Genomic DNA, 19,700 nt, shown 5'->3' with positions numbered 1-19,700 from the left:
TGAATCAAACCAGGAGAGTAGTACCATATAAACTAAGAAAAAATGAGAAACAAGAAACTTAAGAATGGCCTAAAATTATAAAATTTGATAATTTGTGTAAAGAATAAAAGAATCACCCATAGGCCCTCTACTATGAGAGAATAGAGAGTAGAAATCGTGTACAGTCTTTGAATAATATTTTGTTAGTGTTAGAAAAAAAAATTCATCACCATAAGAGATTAAAGGAGAAAAAATATGATGTGCTCCATAGATGGGGAAAAAAAATTTTAACAAAATTAAATACCCATTCATTGATGAAGGCTCTTACCAAGTTAGGAATAAAAGAAAACTTCCTTAAGCTGATAAAGGGTATCTACACAAAAGCCTATAACATATGGCAAATGTTGGCTGTAAAGCCTAAAGCCCAATATCTATACATAGAAGACAATAATTGGTAGCTTTGATGATGAAAAAAAAAAACTACAATCAGTCTAAATGATAAAATATTAAAAGAATTCTTTTTAAAATCAAAGACAAATAAGGATGACTGTTATCAGTGCTTGTATCCAGCATTATATTAGATATCTTAGCCAATATGGTAAGACAGTGAAAAATAAAAGATATAGGGGTTAGAAAGGAAGAAAGAAAATTGTTATTTTCGTAGTTGCTATGACTGTCAGAATCTACAGATAAATTATTAGATTTAATAAGATTTTTTAGCAAGGCAGTTGGCTATACGTTTAAAACAATAAATTGGATGTCTATAAACCAAAAGCAAGAAAAAAATTGTTTAAAAGATATCACTTATAATACCATCAAAAATATAAGATACCTGGGATTACTCTAACAAGATATGCAAGGCTTTTATGGAGAAAATTGTTTTATGTTTTTTAAACAACTTTTCTAAAGACTAGAACATTCTCCATTGCCATGGATTATTGCTAACTAAGTGTAAAGGCACCATGTTAAAATACACACACACACACACTCCCCACACACATGCTCACTCACATGCATATCATGTAGATGGGACTTTGTGAAAGACTGTTTGCTGTATAGATCAGGGGACGAGAGTCCCGGATTCAATATACTACTCTCCTACCTCCAGCGTGAAGCTAATAGAGAATTTAGATCTGCTGCTTCTCCAGAACTGCCAAGGCTGTGCCACTTTTGATCTCTATCGATCCCAAGGTGGCACAGCAGGAAGAAATTTAGCTTTTCCTTGTATGCACAGAGTTTCAGTGCCTCTAGGACCAGATAGTCATATTTCTCATATTTGACCACTCTTTCTTCCTAGGTCAATTACTTCCATTCGAAGTGAACTGATTCCATACCTAGTAAGAAAACAATTCTCTTCAGCTTCCTCACAACAAGGACAAGAAGAAAAAGAGGAAGATCTAAAGAAAAAGGAGCTGAAGTCCTTAGGTCAGTGCTTGGGTCGGTACAATAAGGTCAGGGTAACAGCACCTTTGGAAAGGGTGTCAGGGCAGCTTAGCTCAAGAAACCTCCCAAGGCAGCAGATTTTTTGTCTAGCCAACAGGCAAAACAGGCTAGCTGACACCACTCCCTGAGTTCTGGGTAAGCTTGTTCAAGCACACCCTGACACTGTGCTCGTCAGGGACAGGCTAGTCATGCCTCTGGTTCACAGCTCTTGTGTGCCTCTGTTCCTCACTAGCCCATTTTAACTTTAAACTCGGCCTCTTCTGTCAAGGGAAGAAAGGTGAAGGAGTGTACAATTACAGTCCAACCAGAGGCCAACCAGACTGTCTCCTTTCCAGGATGTAGGGACGATGTCTGTCTTGTTTGCTCTCATATCCCTGCCTAGAAAAAAATATATTTATCAAATGAATTATTAGCTTTGTCACCTGAGGCAGATTACTCAGTCTTTTTTTTTTTCAAAACAGTACATTTTATTTGACATTAGACAACACACTCCCCAGTTTGTCTCAGTTGTGATATATAGATTACTTTAGATTGCTTTTTGGTGTAGTCAGTCTTCTGAGCCCCAGTTTTCTTATCATAAAATAAAAGATCTCAAAGGATTATTGTAAGAGTTGAAAACTGGGGCCCAGGTACTCTGGCTTCAAGTCCTTTGCTATTTCTGTCATAGCAAAACTATCAGGTACGGTAATAGAGGCTAGCCTCACGACACGGCTGGTCTCTAAAGCCTGGACATCTGCTGGTGTTGCTTCGTGATTTACAAGAGTCATCCATTTTATTTTCTCTAGTAGTACTTGATTATTGGTCAGACTTGCTCGTAGACCTCTTTTTAGGCATCTTTGTATCATACAGTATTTCAAACGTACAAGAAAGCACATTGCCTCTTTTAATTTGACCTAGTCTTTCAGGTTTTAGTGGGATTTCCCCAGGGTCTGTGCTGCATGGGTGAGTTCCAGTGGGGAGAGGTGTGAGCTGTACCCTCTTTCAAAACTTAGCTGAATCTTTATCCCCTCTCATTCATTTGCTTGGTTTGGGTATTTGTTTTAAAGATATTTACAGTTTTATAAAAGAAGCCAATACGCCGACCTTTGCTCCCTATGACACCTGCTGGAATGCCTGTCGAGGAGACAGGTGGGAAGACTTATCCAGATCACAGGTGCGCTGCTATGTCCACATCATGAAAGAGGGGCTCTGCTGTCGAGTAAGCACCCTGGGACTCTACATAGAAGCAAACAGACAGGTGAGAGGATGAGTTTAGAAGAGAAATCATAGGAGCTCCTACCCCAGAAACAGACTGAGTCTTTTGTCTTATTTCTTCATTAGGTACACAGTGACTTTTTCAGAGTCCCGGTCATTCTCTAGGTTGATCAAGACCCAGCATGTCAGGGAAGACCATTGGGGGTACCCAGGTATAGCAAAAGTGGAAGCAGAGGGCCCAGTCCATACAGGCAGAGCCTCTGTGATACCAAGGAAAGGTTAAGATCTCTAGGAAGACTAATTTATGACCTCTGGGTTCATTAGCTTTCTCCTATTCTGCTCAACATGGCAATAGCTTCAGTACTTAATAAACAAGCAGATAAATACTATGTAATCATTACCGTGGTGAGGTAAGCATAAGCACACACAGGAAGCTTTCCTAAGAAGGTGAAGGAACAGAGTATAGAGTAGCTAGATTTCAAAGCCTTAAGGAAGGAATGTCCATGAGAGAGAAGTGTCTGGAAACAACATTAGAGAGTAAGGAGTCTTGCTAACCCCTTCTTTTAACCCTGAGGTTCATGAGATATGGAGAATGAGGAGCTTCTGTTGAAGGGGGAACCGTGCCCTGAAAGACAAGCTAGGTTTTAGTTTAGTTAACGGATGGAGGGGGAAAATAAAGAGGCTGAAGGTGTAGGAGAGCTCTTCGTTGTGTAGCAGGCACAGGAGAAAGGTTTTAGGAGGGTGGGATGATGAGACCATGAAAAGGAAATGCAGAGCAGTAAAGGGTTGAAATGAGAATAGGAAAAGATAAATGACTGAAGGAACTATATTAGGGTGGCATTTGAGGACAACAGGGTAAAATAATGAAAAGATTAGCTGTTGACATAGTACCTGGTAGAACACTGTGAAAACTATCAGTGCCAGTGTAAGCTGGGGAGTGGGGGTGGAAAAGTCAGTTAGAGTGATAAAAAGTTTGTTGAAAATTGGGATTGAGATTGAATCTCTGAGGAAAACCTGGCTCAGGAACCTTCAGGACCCACACTATATGGTGGATGTAGCCCCAGCCTCAGACCTCAAGCTGGCCTCAACATGGATTGGTTATAGATCCTAGGGAATCCAAGCCAGAGAGTTTATGAGAAATCACGAATCCCATGTTTTCCCAAGGCAGTCCTGAATAAAGTTAGCCCCCACTTAGGGTCAGAGCTATTGGAAAGGTTCCTTAATTTGACTTTAATTATCTTTCTTCAGTTCTGTGTCTAGAGTTCGTCAGGGTGGTCAGAAAGCAGGTCCACGGACAGACAGCCTGAGGCTCGAGGAGGATCCTCCAGAGTGCCTGCAGGTGCCCTGCAGTAGACTGGCCTGAACAGCCTTGGTTGAAGTGTAATAGAGGAGATTTCAGGGATAGGGACTGAGGGATTAGCATTCATATTGCCAGGCTTTCCTCAGCCAGCATGCAGTACTCTGGCCAGTGTCCTGCCCATGCTAGAGAATCGCAGATAGGCACACTATCTGTGCCTTCCTAACAGGTCCAGAGCTAAAACTCTTCATACCCATAACCTTTTCAGTTTTTTCATACTGGAGAGAGAATGGTGGGAACTTTACCTTCAACACTTTACTTTGGTTCGCGAAGAACAGGGATGCCTTCTCAGGGTCCGTCCTATTATGTAATTGTCTAACATTGCTCCCACCCTCACCTCATGCATGGCCACAGTGGCCCAGGAGGTGAGCAGGAACCTAGAATGACTATGGCCAGGACTCAGGATGCTCCTTAACTTCATTAGGCTTCTTCTCCCAAGTGCTGCCTGGGTATCTCAAAGGTTTGTCCCACCACCTCCCAGCTGAGGGACATAGTATTGCTTTCAGGGAGGATACTCTTGGTAGGACACAGGATAAGACCATCTAGAAGCTGCTGCATAAACAATCCTTGCCCTAGGGGAATGCAGCAGCTTCCTGCTCTGCCTCATGCAGACAGGAAGCTGTAGCTGAAAACTCCCCACATCTCTATCTGGGCATTGGGTTCTGCCTAAGGTGCTTTCTGGTGTTTTCTGGTCTTACTTTAGTGACAAAACCTTTTTCCTCAAGGTGCCGAAATTGCTACCTCTTCTCTGTCCAGAAGAATCACTGGTCCATATATCAGCCCAGATTGTCAGCAAACACTTGGTAAGTGCTAGCTTGGGCAGGGCAGATATGGGGCAATATGTGGGCGCATTGAGGCTTATCCTTATATGAAGCTAGATTGGGCTCTCAAACCCTGAACCTCATTAGCCCCAAGGAAATCTCAACTAGGTTCTGGTTATTAAATCTCACCCTCTAGCCCAGGCGCTCTAGAAGACTACCTGGGCAGGTACTGATCCCAGCTACACAAACGCCGTAAGTAAGGTCCACTATAGTCTTGGGACTCAGACACAGGAGCTTTCCATCTCTCCCTTTTCTTAACCTTGATTTGAGGACTCTCTTCAAGAAAGCACATCTGTACACAAAAGTGCATGAGTGTGCAGTTTTGAGTTGGTCTCAGAGGTATTATGTGACCTTGTGGCCCTGAGAAATACTGATGATGGTCCCTCTTGCTGATTTGTGTCTGGGGAAAGTCCCATCAGACCCCAGCTCAAGGGACCTGGGGCGTTGGTTTACAATTGATTGAGATGAATGGACAAGGTTTTATATTTGCCTTTTGCAGATTGGAGTTGACTGCCTCATTGGGCAAGATACACAGATTGGAGAAAAGTCATCCATTAAGCACTCAGTCATTGGTTCATCCTGTACCATAAGAGATAGAGTGACGATCACCAATTGCCTTCTCATGAATTCAGTCACCGTGGAGGAAGGGTATGTTTCCTCTTGTGCCCACTTGGGGCAAGGCCCCTGGTACCCCTGGGAGGCTTCAGAGGCTATTACAGCCCAGGAAAGGGCTCAGCTTGGGGAGGGGAAGAAAGGGAAAAGGAGGAAGAGAGGAATAGTGCCTAGGCCCTTTGAGGTCTTGGTTTTGGATCCATAATGAAATGGTCTCTGAAAGCATTTCCAGTGGCCTTCTCACACTTGTGACAGTTGTGATCCAGGAAGAAACTGCCTTTTCTTGCTTTGGTATCCTACTTGATGGGATATCCACGGTAGTGAGCCCACTGGCAGTGCTGAAATGACATTGTACCAATATCGTTCCCTGATCTCAGTTTCTAGAGCAGCCCTGAAGAAGGCAAAGGCCTAGGAGTAGTGAACATATAAGCCATACTCTGTTGCAAGTTATAGAGACTTTCCCTATTTTGAGATCCCATAGTATCCTAAAATCTTGGTTTATGAACAGCCTGAACTTGGAGTAAGAAAACATGAATGATGTTTAATAGGATTCTTCCTCTGTACGGACCTCAGGTTTTTCCTTGTATAAAAAGCAAGCATAAATGATAGAAGCAAGGAAGCATATTACCAAATCAGTGGTTTTTCGGTCTTTTTAGGAAAGTTTTCAAACCTTTCTTAAGATAAATTTTATGCAGAAACTCAATATTTAAAACTGATAAAAGCACAGAGGTTGGGAACACAGTGAGGGAGGGGCACTTGTCCTTCCTATAGGATTTAAAGCAGATCTGTAAAACAAATTTTGAAAATCACTAGACTGGATCAGCCTGAGATTGATTCTAGCTCTGACATCTATTGATTTCTCTATCCAGGAGCTGATAGAAAAGAAGGGTATGGGCAGACTGCAAGACCAGTGAAAGCTAAACTACCTCTCACAGCTGCCAGTGAGGGGGTAGGAGAAGCATTTTGGGGAGAGGAGCTACATAGGGATAGAGCTATACGTTAATCTTCTGCTCTTTAGGAAGAGTGACTGATGGAAGACAGTAGACAGGATTGAGGAAGGAAGTACCATAATAAAAAAACAGGAAAGTTGGATACCATAGGGATATTGGCCACTAAGATCTGTCCTCCCCCAAGCCCACTTCCTGGTTTGGCTTCCAGAACCCTGATAACCAGGCCTAAAGCCTTTAGTCAAGAGTTCGGAAGAATCTTCTCTGGCAAATCTGACAGCCCAAGAAGAAAAACCCTAAATTTATTTACATCAGAGATTTCTGTCAGCCCAGTCACATCATCCTATAGTGAAAATTATGGATGACAAATTCCACTCATGTGCTTAGAGCTCCTAATTGGCTTTTTAGAATCCTCTCCTAAATATGAAGAGATAATCAAAGATACCAGAAATCTAAAGAAATCCTCTATCATGAAAGATATAGACCAAATCAAACAAATAGAAAAAAGCAACTTAGAAGACACAGACTCAGCAGGGAGAGAAAAATACTTTCGAAGAATCTGTCATTTCAAAGAACAGAAAAAGAACTACCCAAATTAAAAACAACAAAAAGGGAAACTTCAGGAAGACAAAAAAGTAAAAAGATGGAACACAGGAAAGATAAGAAAATGAGAGGAGCTTTCCAGGTGTCCAACATCTGAATAGGAGTTCTGTAAAAAGAGAGTTGAGGAATTAGAGGAGGAAATTATTTAAGAAATAATATAAGAAAATATACCAGAACTGAAAGATATTAGTTTACAGAATGAAAAGACCTACTAAGTGCTCATCATAATGGGTAAAAATACACCCATACCATTTTGAAATTTCGGAACACTGGAGACAAAGCATGCTGCAGACTTTCAAAGAGAAAATAATAGGTCAAATACAACTAATCGGGAACAGAATGGCTTTGGGCTTATCAGTAGCAACAATGGAAACTAAAGGTAATAATGCCTTAAATTCTGAAGAAAAAATTAATTTCAACCTAGAAATCTGTACCCAAGCAAAGTGTGACAATAGAACAAAGACATTTCAGCCTCAAAAACTTTTCTGAAAGATGTATTCCACCAAAATAAAGAATAAACCAAAAAGAGATAAGAAACAAGAGATCTAACTTAGAAAAGGTTAAAAAAAAAAAAAAAAAGTCCATAGGATGATAGCGAATGCAGAACCAAGGATGACAGCTACGCATGAAGCATAAAGAGAGCAGTTAGCCCAGAATGGAATCCAGGAAAGACTTATTTAGGAAGATGAAACTGATAATAGATAAATATAAACATCTTGAAAGATGTAGACAACTGGCTAAAAGTTAGAGTTGAACTAATAATAGAACACTAACAAAAACAAAACAGTTATTAACTCTGTTTAAAAAGTTGTACAAGAAAAGAAAAAGTATTATACTTTGCTCTGTGGCTTAATTGAGGAAATAGAATTTATGTAGTCATAATAAAGTAAACATGGACTGTAGACCAAAATTATACTGATAACTGTATTAAAAGGAGGAGGGAGAGATAGGAAAGGAAAGAGGGAGCAGGGGGAGAAGGAAGAGGCCTAGGTAGGGCATGAGAGCTTGAAATACTTGTAGGACATCCACGTGTGTGAACGTATCTAGAAGCCAGCTTGATTAGAGATTAGGAGAAGAGGTCAAACCCAGAGACCTATTCCTGAATCATTGTGGTCTTTTCTAACTTATGTTCCTGTCTCCATTTTTCTATCTCTTCCAATTCCACCCTTCCTTCGTCTAATCCCTATGGATTAGAGCATGAGCTTTAGAGTCAGACTGCCAGAATAAATCCTGGGTCTGTCACTTACTAGTCATTTAGGGAACTGGCTTTATCTTTTTGTGCCTGATTTTCTCACTATAAAGTGGGGTAAAAACTGAGCTACCTCACAGGTTTATTGGGAGTACCAAATGAGTTAATAGACATAAAGCCCTAAGAACAGTGCTTAGCTGTTATTTTATCACCATTACTTTATCTCATTTCACAGAGGTGGCATGATGCCAGTGCCAGCATTGTCTTTCTAAAGGATATATCTGATCATATCCCTGTTCTATTAAAAACTTTTGAAGATTCCTCATTATCTTTAGAATAATGTTTGAACTTCAAGGTTTCTCAAAATCTAGTCCTGGAATGCTAGAGTGAGATGGGGCCTTAGAAGTCATCCAGCTCAACTCCTCCGTTTTTACAAATGAATTAATCGTGGCTCTCCAGACTTTTTTTCTCCTTGCACCTCTGCTACTCCATGCCCCATTTTAGATTCAGATGTGAAACTGACACACCTCACCATTCTCTTGAAAACCAAAACAACACTTGCTTGACCCGTTTGATCACCTAGTTACAGAGAGGCTCATGAGACATTTAACTTCATTCTCTGTCTCATCTAGCCTTAGACCTTCCAGGGAAGACAGTGCCATAGCTTTCCCATTTGCTCTGATTAGCAACCACTCCCTCCCTCCCTTCCTGTGGGTGGGCAGGCAAAGGAGCAGCTTTCTAGTGCCTCTTTAAAAAGACCAGTGTTAGTGTCCTGAATTGACATGAAAAGACTAAGTGAGGAAACCAAGGCTCTATAAGAAACTCCAGCTTGCTTATATGAGAGAAGAAGGTCATAGAAAAGACCTAATATTATACCTCAGAGTCAATTGCTGTTTTGGAGGAGGTATAATCTTGGATGGCCTAATGAGGTTTCTAGCTAGGGAAATAATAAAGGTTTAGATGGTGCTACTATTTTTCCAAATAAAAAAAGTTGAGGTAAAGCTGTAGCTACATGGGGCTAATGACTAGAAGGCCATTAGGGATTACCCAACCCTGCAAATTAGCTCCTGGTGATAAGATCAGACATCCTGAATCCCATACGAACTCTCCCACTTTTTTTAGGTCATTTAGTTTTAATTACTGTATGGTAAATTTGAGAAAGGTAATTAAATTTCAGTCATGTGAGACTTGATTACTTTGCTACTTTTACATCTGGGCTGAATGGTAGACTCAGGAGCATGAATTTATCCAGAGGGAGTTTCTCATACTCTTGGCTTGCTTGTCTCTGCCAGAGGTGGTGAGCAGCTTTCTGGACAGTGGCTTTGACACCTGCACAAGGTCCTCAAGGCTTGAGGAATGCTTAATGCGACCACCTTGGGGAGGGTGTGGGCAAGACCATGCAGAGAAGGCTCCTGCCTGCCTTTCTCATTGTCTACCATTTTCAATATATATGACAGCTAATGCTCAGCAATCCAAAGTCTATTGAAAACCTCATTGTCGAGACTTCAGTGTCAGTCTCGTGTTCTGCACCTTTGTCCCTCTGGTCCTAAGCAACACCATCTTTTGCATTTCCTCTTAGTCCAAACTGCAGTCTTCACATGCAGACAGGCCAGGAAACCAGGTTTTCCCATAGATTTTCCGTGCTTTCTGTAGGCAGCATGTGCAGCTCTCAGAGCCAAACAAGAGAATACTGCTTCTCATTATTAAACCTAACTGTCCTCTTCACCTACACTAAACTGACTGCCCTCACCGCTAGGTCCCTTACTTTTCCACTATCCTTTATTCCTGCCATTCACTCTGCTTGAATTGCCTCTCCCTAGAGATCTTTACCTGTAGAAATTCTGCCCATCTGTCAAGGTCCAGTACATAGTCCCACTCCTACATGCAGCCTTCTGGAATTGTCCTAGCCAGAAATTATTTCCCCCGCTCTTTGTTCCAAGTGTGCCTGTCATACTTGACTCATACTCATGTGACATTTACTGCATTCTTTCTTTTTTCCTCAACTAGACTATAAATTCCTTGAATACAGAAATAGTTTTTATATGTATTTGTATTCCTTAACTCCTAATACTTTTTATATGCTAGATCCCTTATAAGTATTTACTGAATGAAAAAATGGATTCCTGATTTAAACACCCCTACTATAATTGGCTGAGTATTACGAGAGCCCTGTCTACTTCTAGAAGAAAAATCGTGGAGTGAATTCTTCACTCTTTGAAACTCACCAAAATGAAAACAAACAAAACCAAAAAAGGAAGCTCCATCTATAATAAAACTAGATAACTGCCATTTACTCATACACAAACTAAAGAATAGCTGCCAGACAGTGAAATTTAGATCATATCTAAAGAGAACACCAAGATTCAACTAGTATAAGGAATAGGGGCATGGATGAACCAAAGCAGAAGTGGCAAATACCCCTTTTGCAAAATCTCAAGGCACAAAGAACTTAAAGAAAAAAACTATTGAGGCACATACATAGAAGGGAGAAAATCAGGTTGGCCTCAGATGTTTCTATGACAACATCGAAGGTCAATAAAACAACATTTAGAAATTTTGGAGGGAAAACAAATGTAACTTAAGAATCCTATGGCTAGTCAACTTGTGATCGAAATATAAAATCATCAAAAATACTTCAGGGCTCAGGAGATGTGTCACCTATGAACCCTCTGGAAAACTCTAAAGGTCTACTTTAGGCAAAGTCACTACTTCATGATATAGCCAAGTAAGAAATGAAACAAAATATTGACAAATGGATAGGTGAAGTATAAAAATGAACTCCCTTGGGGATTGGCTCCATAGTGTAGTGGTTAGCACATCTGTTTTACACGCAGAAGATCCTGGGTTCGCACCCCAGGTGGAGCCACGGACCATACCCTGGGTGCCCCAGGCCCCCGTGGCATGCTGTGAGCATGTGGGAGGGGACACCCCGCCTTCAGAGATCCAGTTCTTCAGGGGAAACGGCAACATCCATAGGTCAGGGGTGGAAGTGAGGGGAGGAAATTAAAGAGCGGGGAAAATGAATTTACTAAAAAAAAAAAAAAAATGAACTCCCTTAAATGTAAAATTACTCTGTGGTAGTTAGAGTTGCAAAAGAGCATAATTGTTAAAAGAATTATGTCCATGTGTTAAGAATTCAGTTCACACTCTTGAAAACACAAAATTATGAAACTTTGGGAAGATCCCCCAGACTGAAGGGGCTCCCTAGAACTTTCGGTTTGTTCTCTACCTTTATACTCTTTGAATTAAACCTATCTTCTTAGCTGGAGAAAACTACAGCTTCGCTCTTTAAGGTTGTTACACCTTTACTTTGATTCCACAAACCCTTCTTTTCCTTAGGGAATATAAGGTTTTAGATTTCTTAGGAGGGAGACATTTCTCATCACTAAACCTAATATAGTGAAAGGAGGCACATAGAACTAAAAAGAGAAGATTTTCAACATGCTCATTGGAGCTAGTACATTAGAGGACCCAAGAGCAAGAGTGACCAGAGACAGGAAAAAGGTGAGATAGTTCTTCAGCTGTTAAATCTCATTACATGAATTAACATGGATAAATCTCACAGATATGATGTTGAAAGGGGGAAAAGCAAGTTGCAGAAAGATCGTAGTGAAATGGTAGCATTTATGTTAAAATTTTAAAACATGCAAAATAATACCTAATATTGTCTACTAATATATGTAGTAAAAAATGCTTAAGTACAGTAAACACTAGAGTCAAATAGCAGTTACCTCCTGTGGGAGAAGAGGGGAAACGTGATCAAAGAAAAAGGCATAGCAGGTTATGTTGTTTGTTTCTTGAGCTTTTTGGTGGGTACACAGGTATTCTTTATATTCTCTAGACTCTTCTGTGTGTGAAATATTTCATTAAAAATAATACATAGTTCTTCATCTAGAGTGACACCTGGACGAGGAGCCCTTGGGCTAAGGTTAGAAGGCTCTGGCATCTGGGGAGATACAGATGTCTCAGCCATAATTTTTGGGCTGAAATAGTGACTTTGCCTAAAGCAGACCTTTAGTCACATGCCTGGAAAAGCTACATGTATCTCCAGGTCCATACACTTTTCTCCCCCAAGGTTCGAGTAAATTTAGAAAGCCTGCCAACTAATCCCTGGAGAAGAACCTACATATCCTTGGAGTTACTGAGAAGTTTCATGGCTCTTTGCTAAACAGTGCCCAGTCAACAGATGAGGCAGCAGTCCATGACACAGTGGAGAGTCACCACTGTGTAGGCTTGGGCACATTGCTTAACCTCTATGAGCCTGAATTTTCTCTGTAAAAAATAGAATAAATGCCATCAACCCTACAGGTTTGCTAAAAGGATTAAGTTACAAAATGAATGTAAAATATTTTATGTAATGACTGAGCTGTATTTAAGACATTAATTTATGTGACTTCCCTTTCCTCGTGGAATAAACCGAAGAAAGTCCTAACTAAAGCCAGAAGAGGAACAAGAATTTGGAGGCTTTATTGCCTCTCAGGTCAGGGCTTCTTTCTCGTGTCTCATGCCACAGCATGGTGTGGCACGGTGCTCCTGGCCAAGCAGCGGACTTACTGTAGACCTCTGTGTTTTCTCCTGGCCTCCTCTCTACCGAAGCATTAAAGTTTCCAGAGTGATTTGCCTAGGCCTGCAACTTCATTTAAAATTTCACCCCACCAAGGAGAAATGAGGACCAAAACCCCATTAATCTTAGCCATCTCTGAGCAGCTTCTTAGAGAACATAGCCAGGCATTAGCACTGCAGAGTCCTTAGTACCAAGCTGAGAGTTAAAACTAGGATGCAAAACCCTAGTTCCGGCACAGGGGTCAGTTCTTTCCTTAAGTTACATAGGAAGTCTCCTCCCCACCCACTTTAAGCACTAAGCAGAAAAGGCAAAGTTATTACTGTGGATTGGCAACCTGGAGCGAGATTGTTTAATCTAGTAGTATCTGTCCTCCCCCTCTAGCATGAGCAAACACACACACTTCCAATAAAATCTTAGAGTTTCTTTCTGGACAGGGGGAAAGCTATATTGAGTTGAAATTTTTCCAAAGTCTCTCAGCTTGCTAATAGAGGTGACTCGTGACTGCAGCAGTGATAATGGGGAACAATTGAAGAAACAAGTGGTAGAAAAGAGCTTCACACTCACTAAGCATTTTGTCAGGTGTTCATCTCAAAGCCTTCCACAGATCCACTGACCGACCAAGAGCCTCAGGAGAGCCCCAGCTTCCCATCAATCAACCCACTTTTTTCCTGTTACATCTTCAGACTCTATCATGGTGGTTTATATATCCCAGAGGGCATTACACACAAACTAGATGAGACAAGTAATATGGGAGTTTCTGAAGATGTCAGTTAGATCTGCTAAACATGAGGAGAACACAGGCTATCCATAGCTGTGGAAATCTGACCGCAGTCCTTCCAGCCTCTTCCTTCCATTTATATCCCAGATTCCAAAATAGCCAGTTAGTAGTCTCTAATTATGACTGCTTGAGTTTCTTTGGCTCTTTTTTGTCTACTGACTATGGTTACCCCTTCCAAGCTCCAGAGCATGGATTCTCAGGCTCTTCAAACTACTGAGCAGGAAGCATCCCCCTACTCCCATCTTGGAAAAAAAAATTAAACTTTTCAGTGACAAACTAGTAGCCAGCTGCTGCTCCTGCTGTTCCTGGAGCCTATGTATCTGAGGCTTTCTATACTTCCTTACTATTGTTTTTGGGAAAATTTTCCCCAGGGAGCAGGAACCACTCTTTGCCTAATGCAGAGGGCAAGTTGGAAAGTTCTGGAAGGTCTCTTATTGCCCACCCTCTGTATCCTGAGTTCAAGCCAACAAACAAACTAGTACAGTCTGCCTATCTCTAGTCCACACCACAGAGGTGCTGTGGCCTTGGCCTTTTGCTGCTTTCTGACAGGCTTTAACTTTCTAGAAGAATAGAGATAAAGAAGACTCTGGAATGCCATAAAGTACTAGGTTTTTTATTTTTTTATTTACTAAAGTTTTGGCATTTGAGAGAATCTTTAACAGCTTGTACACTGAAAGTTTCAGTCCTTGGAATGTCCTTTCCACTCCCCATGCCTCCTAGGTTGCTTGAGGATTTTTTCTTAGTTGGCGTTTTGTTTTGTTTTGTTTTGTTAAATGGATGCTCATACCCTTCCTACTTACCTGTTTCTCCCTACCAACCCCTGACTCTTTAGAGTACTGAATATGCCCTTGTTGGGACAGAGCCCTCTTGGCTCAGAAAAGCAAGTTGGCAGTTTTAAGCTTCCTCCAATCTTCTCTCCACTTAATTTTTTGTATGGCATATGGTTAATTGTGTGGATTCTGGAGTTGGGCAGACCAAGATTTTAATCTGCTGCCTGACAGTTACGTGGTTTTGGGTAAATGGATTAACTTCTCTAAATCTATTACCTTATCTGCAAAATGTGGCTATTTTTACTGCATCATAGGTAAAAATGATATTCCCACAACCATTTAGGAAGCTTTTTTTTCTAATTAAATACATAAAGGCCCCTTATCCCAGACCTACCAAAAAGATTGATGGGGGCCAGGACATTGAGGGTGTTTTTTTGTTGTTTCGGTATGTTTTAAATTTTTTCTTTTTTTAATGAAATACTTAGATTTGTATTTTTTTTTTTTTAATGAAATACTTAGATTTGTAAGTCACTCCTATAATGTTCCTAGAATATTTAGCACAGTACCTGGCATAGAGTAAGTATGAAATAAATGCTAGTAAAGATTGTCAGATGATGTTTCCTCCCACCAACCAGGCTTCAAAAGCTAGGAAGATGTTCCTTAAACACATTTAAATGCTAATAGGCAGTAGTAATACTTTTGAGAGTATGGCTTTAGGGTCTGGAGTAGTCTTTTATGTGGCATGGAACTAATTTAAAAAGCATCCTCCTTTTCCTAAACGAGTATGGTTTCAATTAACCAGAGTCTGTGGTGAGAGCTGCGCGACACCCACTATTTCCACAGCTGATCTAGAAAAATTCATGGGATCTGAGCCTCAAATGAAATTTGCTATATGTTCTCAGATGAGAGGGAGGAGGGACGGGTCAGCCCAAAGGACGAGTGCCAGTTTCTACCCCCAAGAGGAGGGATTGGATGGAATTTAGGTCTGGGGTGCCTAAAGAACTGAAGTCAGAGTGTCTGCTCTTTTCAGGCTTTGGGGGAAGATCACTATGAGCATATCTGGCCTTCTCTAAAGCCAGGTCTACCCATGGCCCAGGTGAGCCATTCTGTCTTCTAGTGATAACTTCAGGCATGTAGCCATTAACTGGACTGACTGGCTGTTCCTAGTCTGTGGAAGAGTCAGAACTCCCAGCCTGCTGTGGTGAGGATGATGATGAAAGCTGTGGACACTCCCTAACTTAGCTACTGTGTTACAGAAGCAACATCCAGGGCAGCGTAATCTGCAACAATGCTGTGATCGAGAAGGGTGCAGACATTAAAGACTGCCTAATCGGAAGTGGCCAGAGGATTGAAGCCAAAGGTAAACCAAAACCCAAATTACATCGCAGATGCTTTTTTTTTTTTTTTTTAAATATCACACTAGTACAGATAATGCTCAGTGCTGTTGAGGACTAAGAAACAAGCACATGCATACACTGCAGGAGAGAACATAAACTGACAAAGCCATCCTTGCAAGGGGAATGACATCATTGACAGATTTTTAAACTTTGACTTAATAGTGCCAGTTTTAGGAATTTATCTTACAGGTAAGCTCATAGATGTATGCAGCCTTACTATCAAAAAATTTAAAACATACCGAAAAGATGTAATGGCCCTGATTGGCACCAGTTCTTTACGAGGACTCTTGGACATATGAGAAGGGCCAGTGATCCAACAAAGGCTCAGGAACTAGCTCTGGCCTTCTGAAGTCCTTGAGCACCTCATCTGACCTGATATTTAAGAGAGACAGTCTCATAGATTCCTGGCCTAGAAGAAGGTTAGTGGCTTCTTCAGAAGCCATTCATTCAGAGCCATTCTCAACTGTCTAGAGATGATGCTGTCAGCTCTGCTGTTGCCTGGCTTTGTTGTATCTCTGTCAAAAACTTATGAAGTACTTAAGAGACATAAAAATATGTCAGAGTTTCCTTGCTGGGCTGGGCAAATTTGAATGGTCAATAATTTGGCTGGATATTTTTAGGCAAAAAGTAGACCAAGCTTAAGATTAACAAGAATGGCTAATTCCTTTTGAGGTTATTCCTAAACCTAAAATTAGGTGGGGTAGGGGAGTTGCTGAAGGAGTAAGCCCCACCAATTCTGGGATGGTAGAAGCCACATCATTTTCCCTCTCTCCAATAAACAAAGGCCTTCTTCACTCTTTTCCTCCTTCCCCTTTTTAAAGTTGCATACCTTTTGAGCTTTCAAATCAAACAGACCTGGGTTCGTTTCTCAGCTGTGTGACTCACTGGATGTGTACCAGGTTAAATTTTTAATCTCTAGGCTTCAAATTTTCAAAACTAAAAAAAAAAACAAGACAATAATACCTATCTTGAAGGATTGCTATGAGAATTAAATATAATTAAATGTTGAGTGGAGTACACATAACTCCTGGAGCATACCAAGGGACTCAGAGTTCCGCGTATCCCCCATGCTGTAGTGCCTCTCCTTGCCTTTGCACATGCTCCCTCTCTCTCCCTGCAATTCCTGTCTTAAAGACTCTGCCTAAGTGTTTTCTCCTCTGTAGAACCTTCTCTGACTCTTCCCATGACTCCCTAGGGCCAAACTGAGCATTCCTTCCTCCTCTGTACCCCTGAACTTTGTCAACACCTTTAGCGAAGTACGTTCACAAGTTATGGTAATTATCTATGAATCTGCCTTCCCTACTAGACTGAGATCCTCAAGGACAAGAACAAGGACTGACTTATTCCAGCTCTCAGAGAAGGTCCTGGTTCATAGTAGATGCTAGGGGAGAAGGGTGGGGTAGGAGATGAATGAATGAATTTTGGATCCAGAAAACATATTTTTAGGGATTTCAGGGCAGAAAGAGTTTCAAAAAAGGCATGTGTGTGATGGTTGCAATTATCACAAGATCACTCCTTGCTTTTTTCAAAACTTAGGCTAATGAAAGAACCACATGCAACATCAATAACTGAATTGGGGAGATGTAGCCTTGGCCTGAAACATCCTTGATCTTATTTCTGCACTTGAGACTAGATGCAACTCTCCACCTCACTGCCTTTCTTCTCACATTTCAAGCACTTTCTTCCTCTACATATGAGAGTTGTCATTTCCTTTTGTTCTTTGTAAAAGAGTTTAGACTCCATGGGCGTATTTGAATAAGTGAACTCCATTTGCCACCACCCTAGAGGTCCCTCCTTTCTTAGATTCTGGAAACTGGAACTTCACAATTTCGGCTTCTTCTCCCCATTTCCAACAAAGTAATAGTGTTCCTTCCTTTTATTTTGTAAGGACCCCTTTTCATTCTGTGTGCAGAATGCATGAAGGCAGCTGACTGCCAGATCCTGAGGGCTCAAGGCATGGCATCTCCCATCAGGGAGCCCAGGGCTAGACTAGCCAAACCCCTACGATGTCATGGGCTTCATTGTCTCCTGAGCTTTTTGGCTCTAACTAACACTATCTGCCCATTTCTTTTTAGCAAGGAGACCCTTTAATGGTCCTCCTGAAGGAGAGGTGGCCAGGGAAGTTATCTGGACTCTAAACCAGAGAACCCCAACACTTTCTCTCTGTCTTGTATGCTGAAAGACCACTGCATCCAGCACAGTAGTCAGTGCCTTCCTGCCACAGGCCTCCTGGCCAGTCAGTTGTTCCCACTGTCACTTTTGTTTGAAGCTGAGCCATATGGAAAAAGGAAATTCCTAGCGATCAGTGCAGCACTAAAGACATGTTACTGTGGATGACCCAGAGAAACTTCAACGCCTCAGGTCCTCACCAGCAAAGAGCTCAGTAGGTGACAAAATCCCCAGTCAGTCTTCCTCACATGGAGAGATTTCAAGGGAAAACATTCATCCTCAGAAGTAATGCTGTCATTTGCATTCCACAGAGTCACCACATCCATAGCAGTCTTTTACCCCAAAAATATGACTCTTATAACCCAATATAGGCCTCTCTGCCCTCATAGCACTACCAAGGGAACAAGCCATTTTCTAACATTTCCGGCTTTTCTCGCCACGCCCCAGCATGCTCAGCTGACAAAAATCCCATTAGCCAAGTTTGACCTCCTTCTCAAGCCAGTAGAAAAGCCATAGCCCACAAAGTCAAAACCCGGGAGACACTAGTTGGACACTCTGTCTTGATGCAGGACAGGGCAAATTCCCCCGAGTAGGGGAGAACTCAAGCTCTGCACTGAGAGAGGTTCTTGGCGGAGCTTAAGAAAGAATTCAAACACACGCCAAAGTTAGAGTCAAGAGGAAAGTTTATTAGAGAAGGGGTAATACTCCATAGACAGAGTATGGTCTCCTCTCAGAGGCAGAGAGTAAGAGGACCTAAGAGAGACTCAGAGGGACGGAGACAATAGAGAGAGACAAGGACAGTGAGAGACAGAAGAAAGGCACTGAGAGAGACTGAGAAAAAGACACTGAGAAGACCCGAGTGCAGGGAATTCAGTTTATATATCATTCTTCACTTCCTGTGTGTTCCAGTTTAAAGACTTTATTTACACATTTTCCTTTGATATAAACATACAGTGAGGAAAGATAAAAGTATATAGCAAGAAAAGGTAAGAATATGTAGTGTGAAAGGCCTGCTGGCAGTTCCCAGTCTTCAGTCCATAGGGAATGAAATGGTGTAGGGCACCACTTAAAGACTCTGTTTCTCTTGTTTTCCCTTCACAGTGTGGGGAATGGGTGGTTAGCAATCCCAGCAGAAATCTTCCTTTGTTCTGCAGGTTTCCTCATGGTCTGGCTGCAGGGCTAATCAGCATATTGCAGTCTCTGAATGTAGCTTGATCTAACATTTTAATTCTCTGCCTCCTTTCCAGATTAACCTGAGTCTCTTGTCACAGTCAGTGAGAAAATTTGGATCTTTTCCCTATGACTACAGTGATTGGTCCTTTGGCCATGAAAGTAGACCTGATGAGCACATAGGTCAAGTCCTGGCTAGCAGGAACCCTTCCTAGCTTCTCAACAGTGCAGTTTCTCATATATGATTTGTCATTCCCTTCTATCCCATTGTTTTTTCCCCAGTTTACCATTCTTCCTTATACTGTTCCCTTTAAGCTCTTTTCCAACCTGATTCCAGCCCAGAATTTTTCCAGTGTGTTTATTGGAGCCTGCTTTTAACACTAGCCAAGCAGAACTAGTACTGCTTGTTGCTCCTCGCCAGGTTTCCCCCACCTTACTGAATTTTCATGAAAACACATCTACCCCCAAAATGCCAGGTATAGTCTCTTTCCCCTTAAGTCTTCTCTCCTCAGTGAGTCTTCTCCCAACCGCATGCCAAGAGCAGACCGGAGGGCAGGCCAGAGAAGGCTCGGGTGTTTATTCAGAGCCTGGCAGAGCTGAAGAAAATGAAGTCTGCCCCAGCGAGGCACCTTATTAGGCCCTCTGGTCTGGAACACTGAGGGCCAAGAAGAATGTTAGTTGGAACCGGGACTGTCTTAAGAACAGTC

General features: G+C 41.6%; 1 protein-coding gene and 1 long non-coding RNA gene across 5 annotated transcripts in view; one reads left to right on the top strand and one right to left on the bottom strand.

Annotated features, from left to right (window-relative positions):
* Window positions 1-19,700, bottom strand: part of LOC105297118 — a 74,097-nt gene that overhangs the window by 28,147 nt on the left and 26,250 nt on the right. The gene's annotated exons all lie outside the window — the stretch shown is intronic.
* Window positions 1-19,700, top strand: part of EIF2B3 (eukaryotic translation initiation factor 2B subunit gamma) — a 97,497-nt gene that overhangs the window by 74,740 nt on the left and 3,057 nt on the right. For all 3 annotated transcript variants that reach the window (XM_011367573.1, XM_023535071.1, XM_011367572.2), the window contains 5 exons: window positions 1,277-1,404; window positions 2,469-2,659; window positions 4,699-4,776; window positions 5,294-5,442; window positions 15,514-15,617. In XM_011367573.1, the coding sequence (XP_011365875.1) occupies window positions 1,277-1,404; window positions 2,469-2,659; window positions 4,699-4,776; window positions 5,294-5,442; window positions 15,514-15,617 (650 nt within the window). The remainder of the gene's footprint in view (window positions 1-1,276; window positions 1,405-2,468; window positions 2,660-4,698; window positions 4,777-5,293; window positions 5,443-15,513; window positions 15,618-19,700) is intronic.

Source organism: Pteropus vampyrus, unplaced genomic scaffold (assembly GCF_000151845.1).
Source record: "Pteropus vampyrus isolate Shadow unplaced genomic scaffold, Pvam_2.0 Scaffold135, whole genome shotgun sequence".
Classification (NCBI taxonomy): domain Eukaryota; kingdom Metazoa; phylum Chordata; class Mammalia; order Chiroptera; family Pteropodidae; genus Pteropus; species Pteropus vampyrus.
This window is presented reverse-complemented; position numbering and strand designations above follow the sequence as displayed.